This window comes from Eriocheir sinensis, chromosome 32, assembly GCF_024679095.1.
Source record: "Eriocheir sinensis breed Jianghai 21 chromosome 32, ASM2467909v1, whole genome shotgun sequence".
Lineage (NCBI taxonomy): Eukaryota > Metazoa > Arthropoda > Malacostraca > Decapoda > Varunidae > Eriocheir > Eriocheir sinensis.
Genome location: NC_066540.1, coordinates 14,818,470 through 14,838,799, shown reverse-complemented (window position 1 = coordinate 14,838,799; position 20,330 = coordinate 14,818,470). Strand labels below are relative to the sequence as shown.

The window sequence follows — 20,330 nt, the reverse complement described above, 5'->3', positions numbered from 1 at the left end:
CTTCCTCAGTCATTCCCTTCCCAAAATATTACAAGCTCTTCCTTTCTCTGCCAGTCCCTTACACCCATATTACAATCTCCTCCTCAGTCATTCCCTTCCTAAAATATTACAAGCTCTTCCTTCTTCTGCCAATCCCTTACACCCATATTAAAAGCTCTTCCTCAGTCATTCCCTTCCCAAAGTATTACAAGCTCTTCCTTCTTCTGCCAATCCTTTACTTCCATATTACAAGCTCTTCCTTCCTCTGCCAATCCTTTACACCCATATTACAAGCTCTTCCAAGTTCCTCTGTCATTCCCTTCCCAAAATATTACAAGCTCTTCCTTCCTCTGCCATTCCCTTATCAAAATATTACAAACTTTCTTCCTTGGCCATTCCCTTAAACCAAAATATTACAACTAACTTCTCCCCTCCTAGGCCATTCCCTTACCAATGTACAGTCAAACCTCAGCATCCACAAGGGTTAGGGAAGAGACACACCTGTGGATGTTGAAGATTCGCGGGTATCTGCTGATAGATATACTTACATACAGCAGCCACTATAGTACTGCACCTTCGCACTGCAAGTATGAAGGTGTGTGGGGTGATGGTGGGGTGTGCGGTGATCTGCAAGGACTTTGGCGGGCCACAAAAGTGCTCGAGAAAACCCGCAGATACCCAAATATTTAGGTTGATAATATCCACGGGCTATCCTGCCGATATTCAAATCCATGGATGTTGAGGTTTGACTATTACAAGCTCTCCCTCCCTAACCTATTCCCTTATCCAAATCAGCTCTCCCTTTCCCATCCATTCCCTTACCTAAATATTGCAAGATTTCCCTCTCTTTGCCATTCCCTTACCAAAACATTGCAAAATCTCCCTTTCTCAGCCATTCACTCACCAAAATATTGCAAAATCTTCCTATCTCAGCCACTCACTCACTAAAATATTGCAAGATCTCCCTTTCCCAGCCATTATCTTACTAAAATATTGCAAGATCTCCCTTTCCCAGCTATTCCCTTATCCAAAATAACCACCTCTTCCTTTCTCAGTCATTCCCTTACCAAAATATTACAATCTCTCCTCTTCTCAGCCATTCCATTACAAAAATATTGCAAGCTCTTTCTCAGCCATTCCCTTACTAATATATTGCAAGCTTTCCCTTCCTAGTTTTATTTCATGTTCCCATATTCCAAGCCACTCCCGTATTCCTATATCACAAGCTCTCCTTCACCATTCCCTTGAGATCACTTCCACTAATATCAGTCAGTTAGACGCCATTCCCCACAAGCTTTTTACAAGCCACTTTTGCGGGTTAATGGCTAATCCAACATCAATTTTCTCTGTCAGTAAAAGTATGCTGCAAGTATGCCAAGGAGAACAGTAATTGGAAGTGAAGTCTGCGGAATTCAGTGAAGGCGAAGAAAATTAATGGCTAATCGAACATCTGTTTTCTCTGTTAGTAAAAGTAGATATGCCGCAAGTATGCCAAGGAGAACAGTAGTAATTGGAAGTGAAGTCTGCGGAATTCAGTGAAGGCGAAGAACAGTTTAGAAGTTGCCATTGTTTTCTGAGTTGGTGAAGACTGACGGCTCTTAGTGAGGGAGAGCTTGGAGTACAGCCGATGTAGCCCCGACAGAGGCGCCAGCAAGCACTGTGCTGCCCCATATAAGGAAGCAGCTTTGGAAGTCCCCCGTTGTGTCACCTTTTAGGAGCCATACAATTCTGAGGTTTTGAATGTGGAGAAAAATATGTTTATGTATAGCTATTTTTTTGTAGGCTCTATTGTTGTTATTATTATTATTATTATTATTATTATTATTAGGTGATGATGAAAGTGGTTATTGATGCTTATATTTAGTATTATTAATATTATCATTATTATTATTAACGTTATTATATTGTTGGGATATTTCTGACATGGTGGAGGAAGAGGAGGGAGAAGGCAAAGTGGCTGTGTTGTGGTGAGCGTTCCTGACGGCCACAGGTTCGCCGTGTCTTCTTGGAGGGGAGTCTCCTTGGTGGAACTGTGATTAGAGTCCAGGATTGCACACTCTCAGTACAGCCGTGTGGCCTCCCTCCTCCTCTAACAATGATGATTATAATAATGATAATAATAATAATAATGATAATGATAATAATAATAATATAATACAATAATAATAATGAAAAATACTAATATAATTATCAATGAATATAAATGAAAATTATGATAATGATAATAATAATAATAATAATAATAATAATAATAATAATAATAATAATAACTGATAAGAAAGTAATAATAATAATAATTTGCAGAAAAGAAAATCAAATTACAAAACTATTATTATTATTATTATTATTATTATTATTATTATTATTATTATTATTATTATTATTATCATTATCATTATTACTATTGCCATTATGCCGCAGATCTATTTAGTAATGATCATATTGTTAATTATTTTCCTTACAACAATTATTTCACATTTGTTGTTCGTTGAGTATCTCTTCTTCCTTCCCTTCCTCCCTCTCTCCTTCCTCTCTTTATCCCCTCCTTTATTTTTCCCCTTCCTTATTTCTCAATCCATTCCTTCTCTCTCTCTCTCTCTCTCTCTCTCTCTCTCTCTCTCCTCCTCCCTCCTCTCTCTCTTCCTCTCTTTCTCTCTCTCTCTCTCTCTCTCTCTCTCTCTCTCTCTCTCTCTCTCTCTCTCTCTCTCTCTCTCTCTCTCTCTCTCTCTCTCTCTCTCTCTCTCTCTCTCTCTCTCTCTCTCTCTCTCTCTCTCTCTCTCTCTCTCTCTCTCTCTCTCAATTTTTCCATTCCTTCCTTCCTTCCTTCCTTCCTTCGTTTTATCCTTTCTTCCTTCATTTTCTTTCCTCCCTTCCTTTCCTCTCCTCCCTCCCTCTCCATCCCTTATGATTCCTAGCCTTGTTCTTTCCTTCCTTCCTTTCTTCCTTCGTTTCATCTTTCCTTCCTTCTTCCTTCCCTCCTTTCTTCCATTCTTCCTTCCATCTTTCCTTTCATCCTTCCTTCCATCCTTCCGTTCATCCTTCCTCCCTCCCTCCCTCCTTCCTTCCTTTCTTCCAAAGGGTCACCTGTGTGGATTACATTTGCACCTGCTAATTGCATTCGCACCTGTAACGTAAAAGTGAAAGGTGAATTTTGAGACCTAATGGACAAGCGGTAATGCTGTAAGTCAATTAGCTGCCCCTCTCCTTGGCCGGCGTCCACGGTCAGGGAAGGAAAGGAAGGAAGGGGCCCTCGTACCGCTCAGCACGGGTCGGGTCTGGGCTCAAGGGAGTCGGCTGTACGCGTTCTGTTCTCACTCACGTCTGTGTACGCGGCTCTGTTTTGGTGGTTTCTCTTGTCACCTGTCTGTCACCTTCCTGTCTGTCTGTGTCTGTCTGTCCTGTTTCTCCATTTGTCTGCTTGTCTGTCTGTAACTATTTATTTCTCTGTGTCTGTCTCTCTGCCTGTCTGCTTGTCTGTCTGTCTCTACACACCTGTCCACTAATCACAACAAACACAGGTAACTCATGGGATCCAAGCACCTGCTTGAGGCTTTCTTCCTACCTTCCTTGAGCGGCGTCACACTGGGCCAGCCTGACGAGCCTCGAGCTCGGACAGCAAGCTGTTGCTGGGGACCGGGTTCCCTGCGCCCTCACCCTTGGCCGCGGCGAGCGGCGAGCAGGTCTGGCGTCAATAAAGTCCCAGCTCTGCTGCTGGCGCCCGTGGCCTGCACGCCGCGGACTGTGGCTGCGTGTGGCCGCCGGCCGCGTCGCCGCCGCCTGGCGAGGCGACGCGGCCGGCGAAGAGAGACGTGCGTGGCTCTGCGGGGACTATTGAAAGGGCGGCCCACGGGTGGGGTAGACGATATAACCTGGTGCTTTAGATGGGCGTGGAGGCAAGGCCTCTGCTGCTGCTAGCCTGGCGTGCATCAGGAGACTTCCTCTCTGCTGTAGCGGTACCGTGCCACAGCACTGGCCCGTGTGCATCCCTCCAGGCCTTGGTGTGGAGGCGCCGTGGCGTGTGTTTGTGTGGCAGCGCTCCACACACAAGTTAACTCGCACGCAATCATTTCCCAACACTGTTAATGTGCTATCGCCAGTTAGGAAAGCTGCCAATACGGTACTCATTTACGCAATGTGCTGTGGACGCAACATTTTCAGTGTTTGAATCTCGAGGCGCTGAGTGCTAGGCGCTCGCCGCGCCGCCGCCTCCTCAGGCCCGCCCCACGCTCATCGCGCCAAGCACTGCCCTGTGACGCCGCCTCGACCTTCTGGCCTTCTCGCTTTCCTCCTGCCTTCCTTCCTCCCTTTCTTCATTCATCTCTCCTTACCTTACTTCCTTTCTTCCCTTCCCTTCCCTTCCCTTGCCCCCACCATCCTTCTACCCCTCACTCCTACCCCCCTTCTCTCCCCCCCTCCCCGGGTGCCTGCATAACCCTGCTGTTGTCAATGTTTCAGGCAGCGGCCACCAAGAGGGCGGGACTTTGTGGGAAGAGTTACGGAGGTGTGATGTGACTAGGTGGGCGAGCATGTCTGTCTGTCTGCCTGCCTAAACCATGCTCTCTCTCTCTCTCTCTCTCTCTCTCTCTCTCTCTCTCTCTCTCTCTCTCTCTCTCTCTCTCTCTCTCTCTCTCTCTCTCTCTCTCCAATCACCCTCCCTCCCCATCCCCCCCTAAAAATATATCCATCTATAATAATTCTATATATTTGTTTCTTTCCCATATAAGTAAAAAAAATCAAATTGACTAAAATCGTTCTTAAGATTTTTACCCGACTTTTGTTCAGTGTTTTTGGATAGTTTTTATATTCGTTACTTGTCTTGATGTTTTTTTTTATTGTTATGGTTCTTTCTTAAACGCTTTCCTATTGGCTGACGAGTTTGAACGGCGGCGGCTCGTGATTGGCTCCTGCGTAACGGTCGCTTTGTTCGCTTTTGTTTTTGTTTGTTTTTGTTTGTTTTTGAGTCTTTAATCATGTTCTTGTTCTTGTTTTTTTTCTCTCGCTCCTCTTCTTTTTACTACTACTACTACTACTACTACTACTACTACTACTACTACTACTACTACTACTACTACTACTACTACTACTACTACTACCATAACAACTACTAATACTACAACAACAACAACGACTACTACTACTACTACTACTACTACTACTACATCTACTACTATTACCATTACTACTACTACTACTACTATCGACATCATTTATGCTTTTATTGTTTCAGTGCTTGATTTATCATTGCACTGTACTAAACCGTTCTTTGTCTGTTTAGGTGTCTGTCTGTTTTGCTGTCTTTTTATCCGTGTCTGTTAATCTGTCTGTCAATCACTGTTTTTCTAATCTATCTGCTTTGTTTTGCTCTCTCTTTACTACTACTACTACTTAATAACGCTTTTTTTTTTTCAAACTTGTAATTTTTTTTTTTTTTTCATATTGAAGCGTTTTTTTCATAGTTTTTATTCCTCCATTGTTCGGATATGTCAGTTGAAATGTCAGAGTTTTTCTTTCATTGAATTGTACTTTTTTTTTTCTCTCTAATTAGTTTTCTCGTGAGCGAAGGAAAGCGTTTCAGAATGGCCGCCATGTTGTTTGTTTACCTCTGACGTCACGTGACTCGCCTCCGCCCCTCCCATTGGCTACTTCCGCTGACGTCACGGAGTCGTCGTGGACTCTCTCCCCGCCACCACCCTCCCGTCCCCCACTTCCCTCTTGGTTCCTTCTCTGCATCACTTCTTTCCTCTTGTATTTTCTTCCGTGCCTGTTCGAGTTTTTTTTTATTAATTAGTTTTGTTTTGATTCTAAATTTCCAAACTTTCCATTTTACTTGCGATGAAAAAGGAAAAAAAATTGCATCTTCCATACTCTCATTACTATTATTATTATTATTATTATTATTATTATTATTATTATTATTATTATTATGATCACTGTATGCCTTCCGAAAGAACTCTTATTAATATCGTTTACTTTAGTACTAGTAGCCTAGCTTTGCATGAGAGTTGCCACACACCGCTTTTGTTCCAACGATGTATTGGCCTTGGACTCTGATTTGACCTCTCTCAACATCTCTCTCACGTGCATCCTTAATTTCTCGTTATTCCTCCTGTTTTCATATAGTTTTCTTAATATCGTTCGGTTTGAGTCTTTTGTTTTATTTTTATACTATTATTTTCTATTTCCATACTCTTGGTTAAATTATATCGCTTTGTACATACACTTACAAATATAACTCAATAACTTACGCTTAAAATATATCGCTTCGTACATACACTTCCAAATATAACCCAGTAACTTACGCTTAATATCGCTCTATGGACATTATTCCGCATAGCCACTGAATAGGCGAGTGTGGCCACCTTAAGAGCCAATTTCACAGCCCAACACAGTGGCTTTGTAATCGCCCAAACTAAGCTATTTAATCAGGACACCTCTCCTCCCGAAACTGACCTCTCGGCCACCTCTTTTGATTCTTTTTTTTTTTTTAGGAGCAGCAAGTGGCGGGCTTTTTTTATTATTGTTTCCTTTTTTATGTGTGCCCTTGAGCTGTCTCCTTTGTTGTTAAAAAAAAATCTTCTACACTCTATAACGGTTAGGTTTTTTGATGCAACACCAGGATACACAAGACTCTTCCCATATGGTGTCCTCAAATTTCTTAACTCAAACATCCACACCAAACACTGTACAAGGAATTTTCTAAGTCTTTAGCATTGGTTTGGGGGCTTACTAACCCATCATGGCGAACTGTGAAAGTGGCCACCTTAACCCGGTAGCAGCGAGGGGCCAAATTTGTGGCTTTACCGTGCATCAGCGACGGGCCACATTTTTACCATGATATAACCCCCCAAACATAGATGATGCATAAACTGATCACAAATGCGTTGATGTATATTATGAAATGGTTTGCGTGAGTGGTGATTTTTTCTCGCTTAGAGGGGCCTTTAAGAAACATGATCCCCGCAGCTACCGGGTTAAATCACAGGCGCGGCGCGAAATTCAAAGTGGTGCTGATACATGAGAGTTTTTGGAAGTTCTAGGTACGTACTTCTTCGAGATCCTGACCTTACTTAGAGCACAAAAAACTATTATATCGGCATCTATTTGAATTTCGCGCGGCTCTTTTGGTAGCAGAATGGCGTCTGTGATCGAGGTGGCCAAACTCTGATATTCCATAGACACACAGCGCCACTCTCGGCCACTCGGAGAACTCTCAAGCGTGTTCGGTGCTGATGATGATGGTGATTCTCTTAGTTTAGCTTTGATATCCGATGAAATTATAAACGCACGCCTGATCTTATGAACATCGTATTAGTCTTCAATAACAATACTGTGGCAGATTCGCCTTTCTTGACCCATTTTTCAAGGCGTGGTTAGTTGGCTTTGTTGTTGTTGTTGTTTTGTATCACTCCTCACGACTGAGTTTGTAATGTCTCGACTTAACTGTGTGAATCCAACACTTTTAACTCACTCCGTCCCCTAAAAAATGGAAGTAAAAAGCCAGACTAGCCACATAACTTCATAAATACTAATACAACGTTAAAAAAAAATCCGGCGATATACTCGTTAGGTGGTCAGGATGTCTAGCAAAGTGAAAATCATATCTGTATATTTGGCCTCATTTTCCCGTTAGGTTCTTGGTAGCGTTTTCTTGGTTCTCTTCATGTTTTTATCGTTAATTTATTCTTAGTCACTGATTTAGTTAGTATCTTCATTTTCATTCATTTACCCATTCAATAACTCGATCCTTTGCCTGCTTACATATTTCTTTGTGTTTCTTTTATATGCCTTAATGTTATGGGGCGCCTAGGTATTGTTTTAGGTAGCTGAGGTAGGAAAGACTAACAGTATCAATCATTGTAAATTTCACCGAGGCCTGAAAAGAGTTGACGAAGTTCACGCGAAAGATCAGAAAACAAGACCGAAATATATAAAATCTACGCGAAAGACAGACCAAGATTTAAATGTATATATAAAGTCTACTCTACGCGAAAGATGGACCAAGATCTAAATATATAAAGTCTACGCGAAAATGGACCAAAATCTGAGTATATAATTAAGGTAGGTCTGTTCTCGCGAAAGACAACGAAGATCTGTTATAAATAAAGTCACGCGGAAAACAAACCAATATCTAAATAGCATATAAAGTTCAAGCGAAAGTTTGACCAATATCAAAATGTCTATAAAGTTTGTGCGGAAGACAGACGAAGATCGAAATGTATATAAACTCTACGCGAAATACAAACCGAGATCTAGTTATATAAATTAGTCTGTTCATGCGAGAGACAAAACAAGACCTAAATATATAAATAAAGAATGTTCTCTTGAAAGACGGACCAAGACCTAAATATATAATGTCTGTTCACGCACGGCGGAAACCTCGATCGTCGACTGTGTGTGGGGGGCACTTCAGGTGTGTCTCCCTCGCGCCTCGGACCGCTGTTGTTCCGTTATGTTTCTTAATGGTCCCTCTAAGCGAAAAAAATGAGAAAAAATCACCCCACACAAACCATTTCATAATACATATCAAAGCATTTGTGATCAGATTATGTATCATCTATTTTGAGTGTTTATATTATGGCACAAATTTGGCCCGTCGCTGCTACACGGTAAAGCCACAAATTAGCCCGTCGCTGCTACACGGTAAAGCCACAAATTAGCCCGTCGCTGCTACCGGGTTAGTGTGTTATGTCGTAGGGCAGATTTACTATAGTCACCGTATATACTAAACTTACCTAGATGCCCCGCCCTCTCTTCCATAGCTAAGGAAGCTGATTGATTGGATGAAAGGAGCTTGGAGCCGGGACTGTCCACAAGGATACGGGCCCGCATACCTTACGCAAACCTTAAAACCTACGAGTAATGGGTGAAATACTTTGTTCCCGACCTGCAGGCACCGAGTTTGGACATTTGACACCAAACAATAACTCTTATTCTGGAATCTCGAAACTCAGAGAAAAAAAATGAATCGAGTAACCGAGTTCAGTCGGAAAAGCACTTCTCTGACAGTTTTCCGTGTGGCGCTGTGTGTAGAGCCAATGCCGTTTATTTAGTGTACAAAGACATAGTTGTAGCGACCCGTTCGCATATTCCAGAACTGCAGTGTTCAGCGCCCAGCCCGGTTTAGGTTGGCTTAGTTATGATTAGGTCAGGTTAGGTTAGGTTAGGCTAGTCTTAGGTTCGCGTCTCCACTGTTAAATACGTCGGTCAAGTTAGGTTAATCTGATAGGCATGGTTAGTTATAGTTAGGTCAGGTTAGGTTAGATTTAAGTTAGGCTAGTCTTAGGTTCGCGTCTCCACTGTTAAGTACGTCGGTCAAGTTAGGTTAATCTGATATAGGCATGGTTAGTTATGGTTAGGTTAGATGTTAAGTTAGGCTAGTCTTAGGTTCGCGTCTCCACTGTTAAGTACGTAGGTCAAGTTTGGTTAATCTGATATAGGCATGGTTGGATGTATTGCTACTTTTTGCCGGGAAATACACTGAGGATAATTAGAGGAGGATTACGTGGTTAGTTTGTGAGCACGTCAGCCACGGCTCAGCGGTGTGGGGAGGAGCCAGTCACACAGACGCTTCTGAAATATACGACCCGGCCTGACCTCGATTCATTCCACTTGGCAGCGTCGGGGAAGTAACGGTGCCAAGTCTTATAGGATTTATATAAAATTAGAGGAGAGAGTCAAGCGGAAAGAAATATCGGAAAAGAAACTCGAGAAGACCCCGTAGTTTTTCTTTCGTATATCTTTTGTTTGTTTCGTTGCTCCCTTTCATTCTATCTTTCTTGTTTTATCTATGTCATCTTTTTATTTATTTGTTTATTTTACTCCTCCATCTGTAAAGGTTTAGCCATATATACAAGTTCCCCCTTGAGTTTTGCGTAGCCGAGGTGTTCTGTCATTCCGGTCAGGGCCAGGGTAGCGTAATATCGAGCCTCTTGTGTCCCCCTCCTTCACAGACTAACTATAGACTTCTAAACATCGTAATAGTATTTATAGACAGGTCTGTGGCTAGTTTGGCTTTTTGTTTCCATTTTTCGGACGGAGGTAGTTAAAAGTGTTGGATTTTCATAGTTAATTCGACATATTTCAAACTCATTCGTGAAAAAGTGATGTGAAAAATCAACAAAACCAACTGACCTCGCTTTCGGCCACCTCTTTGGATTCTTTTTAGGAGCAGCGAGTAGCGGGCTTTTTTTTTATTATTGTTTCCTCTCTTTGTGTGCCCTTGAGCTGTCTCCTTTGTTGTAAAAAATAAAAATAAACCGCCCTGAAAATCGGGTCGTTAAAGACAATAAATCAGCCATATTTTTGTTGATGAAGGTTAATGCGACCTTTAAAAAACCTGTCGTAAGGTCAATATTCTCAAACGCTTTCGGCTCTCACGATAACTCTCCCAAGGCCACAAAGGAGACGAGTCGAGTTCTCATGAGTGTTTTTTTCACGTTCATGGTGCAGAAGCCTCGTCAGACAATCACCGGGCTCATCAAACCACCCATGGCAACACTAGCACAACAGCCTCCACCATAGCCTTACCAGATGTGTGGGTGTGCGAGCCCCGAAATGTTTGAGACTGTGGACTTCAGTTTAGAGTTTGTGGCGATCCAGAGCACTTTCCGTGGACCTGGCAAAAGGAAGACTAGGTAGATTATCATTATTATTATTATTTTTATTGTTATTATTATTACTGTTATTACTATTACTTCGGCTGCTGCTACTACTACTACTACCACCACTACTACTACTGATAGATAGATGTTCTTTGGCGTGAGCGTTCTGTTTCAGAGGCAAAGACTATTCGTTTCTGGGTCAAACATGGCGCTATTACACAAGGCGACACTTGACTTTACCGCAAAACTAACACGAAAGCGCTAAAGCTAAATTAACGCAGAAATACCATTGTAGTGAGTTGCGCAGTTGGACGCAATGTTATGTGTTGACTGTTTTAGCGGCGATAGATTACCATTTGTCAGCGGCGATAGGTTAGCAATCGTTAAGGCGTGGTTCTGTTTTAGCGGCGATAGGGTTATACCATTCGTCAGCAGGGATAGGTTGCCAGTTGTCAGGTTAAGGCGTGGTTCTGTTTTAGTGGCGATAGGGTTATACCATTCTTCAGCAGGGATAGGTTGCCAGTTGTCAGGTTGAGTTGAGAGACGATAGGTTACCATTCATTAAGGGCGATAGGTTACGAATCGTCAGGCTCTGGTTTGAGTCACCAGTTTCTTCAGAAGCGTGGGGTTCGGATCCCACCGCTGTCACCATTTATGCTAACTGTTTTTAGGTTACCATTTGTGTTGCTTTTGTTAATGTTTGTTAGGCTCGGACTCTTACTTCGCCCTTCAGGACTGGAGACACAGTTACTGCACCTCACAAAAAAATGTGTGTTGAGTTATTTAGGTAACACAAGGCCTTACCATAAGTTTTTCGTGAAAGGGTTATCGTAGGCCGAGCGAAAACCATTACTCTCTCTCTCTCTCTCTCTCTCTCTCTCTCTCTCTCTCTCTCTCTCTCTCTCTCTCTCTCTCTCTCTCTCTCTCTCTCTCTCTCTCTCTCTCTCTCTCTCTCTCTCTCTCGATTGTTAAAAGTCTTTTTGTAAGTTAGGAACATATTATGAGAGCCGAAAGCGTCTTGAGAATAGTAGTACACCACGGCGTTGAGGTTGCGTGTCTCGGGGTACTGAAGACTGACCATTGCCTGCTGAGGATGCCGCGTGATGAGTTCCGGCGTGGAGATAGTTGAGCTTACGTTGAAATGGATACGGACCAACGTTGCCAGACTATCGTACTCAGCCACCTAAGTTTGCCAATTTCCGACCCAAAAACTGCCTCCTCAACCCCAATAACTGCCTTCATATATAGTTATCGTTAAAATGGTTAATTCCTGATGTTTCCTGGCAATAGTTATGGCTCAGAAACCGGTAAATACGAGGCTCTGAGTACGATAGTCTGGCAACGGTGGTACGAACGGATGCTGAGATTGATGCGCTTCAGGGCTTTCGTGGTTGGCTGTTTGACGGTGAAAGAAACAAACAAACATTCAAACAACAACAACAACAGCAGCTACAACGATTATCTACACGTGAAAATATGAAAAAAAAAGAAAAAGAAAAGGAATGAATGGTCTGTACCTCAAATATTTCGCTCAGGTCAGCTAAACATTTCTTCTACAGTTAGGTTCGCTATGATTTGTTCTCTCTCTCTCTCTCTCTCTCTCTCTCTCTCTCTCTCTCTCTCTCTCTCTCTCTCTCTCTCTCTCTCTCTCATTATTTTTGTGCTAGAAAACGGATTCAAAGAAGACGGAATTCGTGACTAAATAGAAGAGTAGCGGAGACTTAGTTAATTATTATCATTATTATTATTATTATTATTATTATTATTATTATTACTATTACTAAAAAGCCTCTGAGTATATGTGACCCCAGTGTTGCCAGATGTTCCCTTTATAACCCACCCACTGCTGCCACACTACCACCACCACCACCACCACCCCGCACAACTCTTTCTGTCATTGAAGCAAACTTTAATCTCTCTTTCTCTCTCTGTCTCCCCCCTGCAGGTCCTCGGCGGAGATACGGGAGATCGCGGAGATGGAGACCGTTCTATAAAGGTCAGAGAACAACGTGACAGTCTGTAAATATGCGTCAAATGAGTATCTTTTTTTTTTATTCATTTATTTTTTAGGGGATTGAAGTGACGGAAGCTGGAAAGAAAAGTGAAGTGAAGGAAGGATGGATTGAAGAAGGAAACCAGGAAATCAGATGAGTTTTTTTTTTTTTTTAGTAGAAGTGAAGAAGAATGAAAAAGGAAAGAAGAAGAAAAAAGGAAACCAGGAAATCAAATGAGTGTTTTTTTAGTAGAAGTGAACAAGAAAGAAAAAGAAGGGTGAAGAAAGGAAAGAAGGATAAGAAAAGGAAACCAGGAAATCAAATAAGTGTTTTTTTAGTAGAAGTGAAAAAGTAAGAAAAAGAAAGGAAGGGATTGAAGAAGAAAACCAGGATACCAAATGAGTGACTTTTTTTTTTTGGTCGAAGTAAAGAAGAAAGAAAAAAAACGGAAGGAAGGAAGGAGTGAAAGAGGGAAGAGAAAGTCGAATAAAGAGGTGAAGACGGAAAAAAAGGAAGGAAGGAAGGATTGAAAAAGGAAAGTGACCATCAAATAAAGAGGTGAAGATGGAAAAAGAAGGAAAGAAAGGAAGGAAGGAGTGAAGAAGAAAAGAGAAAACTAAATATAGAGGTAGAAAGGGGTAAAGAGAGGAGGGAACGAAGGAAAGAAAGGAAGGAAGGAGTAAAGAAGAAAAGAGAAAACTAAATAGAAATGGTAAAGAGAGGAGGGAACGAAGGAAGGAAAGGAAGGAAGGAGTAAAGAAGAAAAGAGAAAACTAAATAGAAATGGTAAAGAGAGGAGGGAACGAAGGAAAGAAAGGAAGGAAGGAGTAAAGAAGAAAAGAGAAAACTAAATAGAAATGGTAAAGAGAGAAGGGAACGAAGGAAGGAAGGAAGGAAAGAGTGAAGAAGAAAAGCGAAAATAAATGAAAATGGTAAAGAGAGGAGGGAACGAAGGAAGGAAGGAAGGAAGGAGTACAGAAGGAAAGAGAAAGTCAAATACAAGAATGAGGAAGGAATAAAAAATAATAAAAAAAGCAAGGAGTGAAAACGGGAAAGAGGAAGCCACAGCAATATCCTTTTTTTCCGTTGAAGTGAAGAAGATAATTTTTTTTTTCTTTTTTTATCGAAGTGAAAGAACGAGGAAATCAAATCATTTTTTTTTTTCGTTAAAGTGAAGAAGAAAGTAGATGAAGAGAAAGGAAGAGAAAGTCAAATGAGTCTTTCTTGGCATCAGTGAAGAGAAAGGCAAATGAGTCTTTTTTTTGGTAGCATTGAAGACAAGAAGAGAAAGTCAAATGAGGGTTTCTTGGCTGCAGTGAAGACAAGAAGAGTCAAATGAGTCTTTTTTGGTAGCATTGAAGACAAGAAGAGAAAGTCAAATGAGTCTTTCTTGGTAGGAGTGAAGAGGAGAAGAGTCAAATAAGTCCTTCTTGGTAACAGTGAAGAGAAGCGAGCCACCTGAGTCTTTCCTGGTCGAAATAAAGAAGAAGAGAAAGTCAAATGAGTGTCTAGGTCGAAGTTAAGAGGAAAAAATCAAACGAGTCTCTTTCCTGGTCAATCAATCCAGCAGAAGGAAGTGGAGAAGTGAATAGAAGAAAGGGGAGGTCAAACGAGGTTCTTTCCTGGTCAATCAATCCAGCAGGAGAAGAAGAAAGGGGGTCAAACGAGGCTCTTTCCTGGTCAATCAATCCAGCAGAAGGAGAAGAAGTGAATAGAAGAAAGGGGAGGTCAAACGAGTCTCTTTCCTGGTCAATCAATCCAGCAGGAGAAGAAGAAAGGGGGTCTAACGAGGCTCTTTCCTGGTTAATCAATCCAGCAGAAGGAGAAGTAGTGAAGAGAAGGAAGGGGAAGTCAAACGAGGCTCTGTCTACGTCGAGGTGAAGAGAAGAGAAAATGGTCCGAGTTAAAGAAAGAAAACAGAAAAGCATGAAAAATTACGTTCTTGTTTATCAATCCAGCAGGTGAAGTAGTGAAGAGAAGGAAGGGGAAGTCAAACGAGGCTCTGTCTACGTCGAGGTGAAGAGAAGAGAAAATGGTCCGAGTTAAAGAAAGAAAACAGAAAAGCATGAAAAATTACGTTCTTGTGTGCCAGCAAAAGGAGAAGTGAAGAGAAGGAAGGGAAGTCAAACGAGGCTCCTTTGTCTACGTCGAGGTGAACAGAAGAAGAGAAAAAGAAAAGAAGTGTAAAAGCATGAAAAATTACGTTCTAGTGTGTGTGGCGAAAAACTAAACTAAAAATGATAACAAACAAACAAGGAAAGAAAAAACAAACGAAAGCGAGACTAAACAAAAGACAAACAAATGTAGGTATAAAGAAGGAAAGATTAAGTTTGATAAAGCAGAAACCAAGAAAACAGCAACACTAATATCGATAAGACGCCAACGTTCACGAGATTATAATATAGAGATAATTTAAACTATACATATATATACATAACATATATATATTTGTGTACGTGTGTGTGTGTGTGTGTGTGTGTGTGTGTGTGTGCGCGCCAACACTGCTCATATATCTGTCTGTATAAGGGGAAGGAGGATAAGACAATAGACGAAAGACTCCATAGGTAGTTAGTCTAGGCATTCGTTTATAGCGAAAGAAATCACTATATATATATATATATATATATACATAACTTTATCCAAGATGGCGGAATGGTGTGGCTGGCATTCGAGTGTGAGTGATTATTTGTTTCGTTGTTGTTTTTCTCCATCCTCCGTTTTCTTCGTGCATAGAAAATGAGGTACGATGTGAGCTTGGTGTGAGAGGTGACTGGTGTTTATTATTAGAATCTATTATTATTATTATTATTATTATTATTATTATGTAAATAGGGTAGGAGAGTTAGTTAATAGACCGTATTGGCTATCAGTTCGCCTCCTCGCCGCTTGAGGCCCCTCGCGCCCGTCTCCATGGCAACGGCGACGCTCTACAGTTTCGGTGTTGTCTGCCGCAGCGCCGTGTGTGTTAGGAACTTATTTTCAGACCAGAAGTCGAAATACGCACACCTTCAGAAATAATACCCTATAATAGCTCATTCATTGGTGGTCACTGGACTGTCTTGCAGGGAGCTTATTCGCCGAGTTAGCGTGAATATATTTTACTACCGATGCTAGAAAGCGAAATAGCATGAGCGAAATATTCAGGAGACGAAACCTCTCATATTGCCTTCTGGACTGGACTTCGGCGTTCACGAGGCAGATACGGGCAACGTTGCCAGATCGTCTTACTCAGCCTCATATTTACCGACTTCCGACCCAAAAACTGTCTCGTGGACCCCAATAAGGAGATTCACTTATAATTATCGCTAAAATAGTTAATTCCTGATGTTTCTTGGCAATGGTTAGGCGTTAGAAACCGATAAATACTATGCTCTGAGTACGACAATCTGGCAACGGTGGATACGGGCCCGCGTACATTCGCCGCTCAATGGTCATATTTACCATAAAGCAACGCAAACCTTAAAACCTAGGAGCAACGGGTAGTGTATACGTATTCTTTTTTTCCGACCAGAGAGCACCGTGTTTGTACTTTTGGCTCCAAACAAAAACTTGTATTCCAGAATCCCAAAATAGAAGAGAAAAAAAAGAACCATGTACCTCTCAGACAGTTCTCCGGGCGGCCGCGTGTGGCGCTGCGTGTTCAGCCAGCACGGTCTATTTAACGTGTGTGTGTGTGTGTGTGTGTGTGTGTGCTTGCGCGGAAGTATTTTTTTGTTATTATTATTATTATTATTATTATTATTATCGATAAGATATTTCACACTATCAATGTACATATTACTTTATTCATGAATGCGCTGTTTTCTCCATAAAAGAACTGGTCGATAGCAAGCTTCTGCCAAAGAGAGAGAGAGAGAGAGAGAGAGAGAGAGAGAGAGAGAGAGAGAGAGAGAGAGAGAGAGAGTTAGCTTAGCGCCCCACCGTGCAATGGGACAATAGTTGTTGTTGTTGATGTTGTTGTTGTCTTGTTTGCTTGTTGTTTACACTCCCCGCCCCGACCCCCACCCTCACCCCCTCCTCCGTGCCCCCCCACCCCCCTCCCTGGTGACCTTGAAGCAGAGATAAACAAGGAGAGTCAATCATTTTATTACTTTTTTACGGACACTAACAGAAAGCGGCCGCCGTTTGTTACTCGCCAGCCGAAGGAAGTCGAGAGTCTATCAGAGAATCGTTCCGAGAAGTTTGCTTGAAAAAGAGTTTATTTATTCTGGTTTAATTAAGGGAGAATATAAGGAAGAGGAGGAAGATGTTTTAACGTTGGATATTGAAATATGGAAGTGTTTATTGGATTCCGGGTTAGAGAAAGGAGAAAAAGGCGTTAGCGTAATGTGTAGAAGTGTTTGGTATTTGTTCTGGTTTAAAATATAGTTTGAAAAGAGGAAGATATTTTGACGCGGGAAGTTGAAATGTTTATCTGATCGTTATTCCAGCTTAGAGAGAGAGAAAAGAAGGATGTTAAAGTAATGTATAGAAGTGTGTTTGGTATTTGTTCTGGTTTAAAATATAGAAAAGAGGAAGATATTTTGACGCGGGAAGTTGAAATAGTTATCTGATCTTTATTCCGGGTTAGAGAAAAAAGAAAAGGATGTTAAGGTGATGTGTTGAAGTTTGCATTTGATATTTGTTCTGGTTTAAAGTATAGATAGAAAAGAGGAAGATATTTTGACGCTGGAAGTTGAAATAGTTATCTGATCGGTATTCCGGGTTAGAGAAAAAAGAAAAGGATGTTAAGGTGATGTGTTGAAGTTTGCATTTGATATTTGTTCTGGTTTAAAATATAGATAGAAAAGAGGAAGATATTTTGACGCGGGAAGTTGAAATATTTATCTGATCGGTATTCCGGGTTAGAGAGAGAGAAAAGAAGGATGTTAACTTGAGGTGTTGAAGTTTGCATTTGACATTTGTTCCGGCTTAAAGAAGAATATAGAGAAGATGAAGAGCTTTTAACGAGCGATGTTGAAATATTTATCTGATCTCTGTTCCGGGTTAGAGAGAGAAGAGAAGGATGTTAACTTGATGTGTTGAAGTTTGCATTTGATATTTGTCCCGGTTCAAAGGAGAAATATAGTGAACAGGAAGGTTTTAACGCGATAGGTGGAGACTTTGATATCCGTAGGGCACTCCATTTTCGCGAGCTATTTGATTAACGCGAGGCATTCAGTATTCCCAAGATATTCAGCATGCGAGGTATTCCACATTCGCTGGCTCTAATGTTGACGCGTGATATTTGCTACTGCTTGCGAGGTATTTCGTCTTCGCGATTTATTCAATATTCGCGATGTAGTGGATGTATTTCGTATTCAGTGTTCGCAATGTATTGACGCGCGAATGATTCAGTATTAGTGAGGTAGTAACATATGGAAGGTATTCGATTGTTTTTACGTTTGGTATCTGACATTCGCGTTGCATTCGAGATTCGCAGATGTGGTATTCGCGAGGTTGTATTTGATCTTCGCGGGCCGCTATTTGATATCAGCGAGGTTACTAACGCGACGTAGGAGGATTAGATCAACATGTGCCAAGTTACCAATGCGAGGACAGTGTAAATTCCATAAGCGCGAAGTTACAGGTGCGATGTAAGAGGTTTTAATTATACATACGCGAAGTTACTCGTGCTATGTAATTTTTTTTTTTAAGATTTCTAGAGTGACAATATCTGAACATTCTCGTCGTATTACAAGAGCGTAGAGCAGGATAAAGACGCTACATGTCATTAGCTCAAAGAATTCAAAGACATTCCGTATTCACGTTAACTGGGCACATAAGCCCCGCCCCCTTCACCAATAAGTGTATATCATTGGCCAGTTAACAAGCGAGCCGCGCCCCCTTCCTCATAAAGAGCATAGCATTGGCCAGTCCACAAGCAAGCCACGCCTCCCTCACCTCAGGCCGCTTGTGACTGGTGGATGTGGAAGGCTAAAGCTCATTCATTGGTGGTCACTGGTCTGTCTTGCAGGGAGCTTATTCGCCGAGTTAGCGTGAACAGCGTATAGGGAGCGTTAGAGAAGGGGCGTGTCACTAGCAGTATTAGTAAACAGTATTGTGGGTTAGGGGGAAAGTCCGCTCAAAGGGTTACGAGATGCTCGGAGGTTTGGATAGGGCGGTGTTCCAACGCTAGGGAATGCAGGGAGTGAGTGTTTCTTTTAAGCATATTCAGGGTTAGGGATAGGTTCAGCTCAAGGACTCAGATGCGGAATGTTTAGTGAAGACAGTATTCATAGTTGTGGGTGTAGCTTCACAGTTATAGACCATTGATAAGTAGAATTTTGAAAGTTATAAAATTATAATAGAAAAATTATCAATTAGAGGAGGGATAAATAGAAAAATAAAACATTTTGAGGAGTTTACATTCAAGTCTCGTGAAGAGAAAGCTACGAGTAAGAGCTCAGATCACGGAGAGCTTCAGCTCAAAATGTTGCGAGTCAGAGAAGTTGAAGAGAATGTAAAAACTTTGATTTATATAAATTTCTAGCCAGTTCCTTCCGCAGAGAAAGAGACAAATACCAGTTATCTTTTGTTTAAGGTCAACGTCTGAACAGCTTGCTCGTGCCAGGACGTGTCAGGGCGCCAGGCGTGACGGGGGGCACACCGCGTCGCTTGGCCGGGGGTGTGCCGCCCCCCCTGGGCTACCCCCGGCAGGGAGCCTCGCCCCCGGGCCGCCGCCAGGAGGGGAGGCGAAGGGCTGGGTCAGGCGGGGTCACAGAGGTCACTGTGCCGAGCCAGGAAAGATCAGACTACCTGGGTCGTTTGAGGTCAAAACCAGAATATGTGATCATTGGTTGTTTGAGGTCAAGCTCAGGTCATTTAAGGTCAAGGTCGGGTTATACTAGATCACATGACTCAATTACTGGGTCAAGGGAAGATCGGCTGAGTTTTAAATATCACGAAGAGGTCACTTAGAGTCGCGGGGGTCAAGAAAGAGGTTACCTGGTATATGAATCAAGTACCGCAAGTCAAAAGGTCGTGAATACAGGTTACGTCAGGTCAAGGTCACGTGAATGTCAGGTAGTAAGTCAAGGTCACATGGAAATCAAATGAAGATCATGAGGGTCGAATAATGTCAAATGAAGTTGCAGGTCCCGGGATGCGAATGGCAGGGCAAAAGTAAAGGTCTGAGGAAGTCAAGCCCACGGTTGGCAGATCAAATGAAGGTCAAGGAAAGATTTGATACAGGTTAAGGTCAAAAGGTCAACTGAATTTCACTCAAAGCTCAAATAGGAGTCAAGGTCACGAAAAGCTTAATTTAAGGTCTAGAAGAGATCAAGGTCACGAGCAGATTGATGAATAGGTTAAGCAAAGGTCAAATAGGAATCAAGGTCATGAAGCTAAATGAAGGTCAAGCAAAGGTCAAGTAGGAGTCAAGGTCATGAAGTTAAATGAAGGTCAAACAGGTCAAGGTCAAAAGAAAGTCAATTTAAGGTCTAGAAAGGTAAAATAGATGTCAAGGTCACGAGGAGGTCTAATAGAGCTCAAGGTTGAAAGTCAATTTAAGGTCAAGAAAAAACGAATAAAGGTCTAAGTCACGAGGTCAAATAGAGGTTAAGAAAGGCAATTAAGTTCAAGAAAGGTCAAATATAAGTCAAGGTCACGAGAAGATCAAGAAAGGTCATAAGAAATCAATTGAAGTTCAAGAAAGGTCAAAAGAGGTTAAGGTCACGAGGTTCTAGGTCATGGTCGAAAGAAATTCACTTGAAGGTCATGTAAAGGTCAACAAGGGGTCAAGGTCACAGTGAGGTCAGGTCAAGGTCACAGCGGC

At 41.8% G+C, this 20,330-nt stretch overlaps 1 protein-coding gene across 1 annotated transcript in view; it reads left to right on the top strand.

Annotated features, from left to right (window-relative positions):
• LOC127006228 (glutamate receptor ionotropic, NMDA 2B-like) overlaps positions 1–20,330 on the top strand; it is a 252,752-nt gene that overhangs the window by 230,720 nt on the left and 1,702 nt on the right. The window contains exons 22-23 of the mRNA XM_050875841.1: positions 12,526–14,451; positions 14,727–20,330. The exon at positions 14,727–20,330 is cut by the window's right edge and continues 1,702 nt beyond it. Coding sequence (XP_050731798.1) covers positions 12,526–12,574 — 49 coding nt within the window. The 3' untranslated portion in view covers positions 12,575–14,451; positions 14,727–20,330. The remainder of the gene's footprint in view (positions 1–12,525; positions 14,452–14,726) is intronic.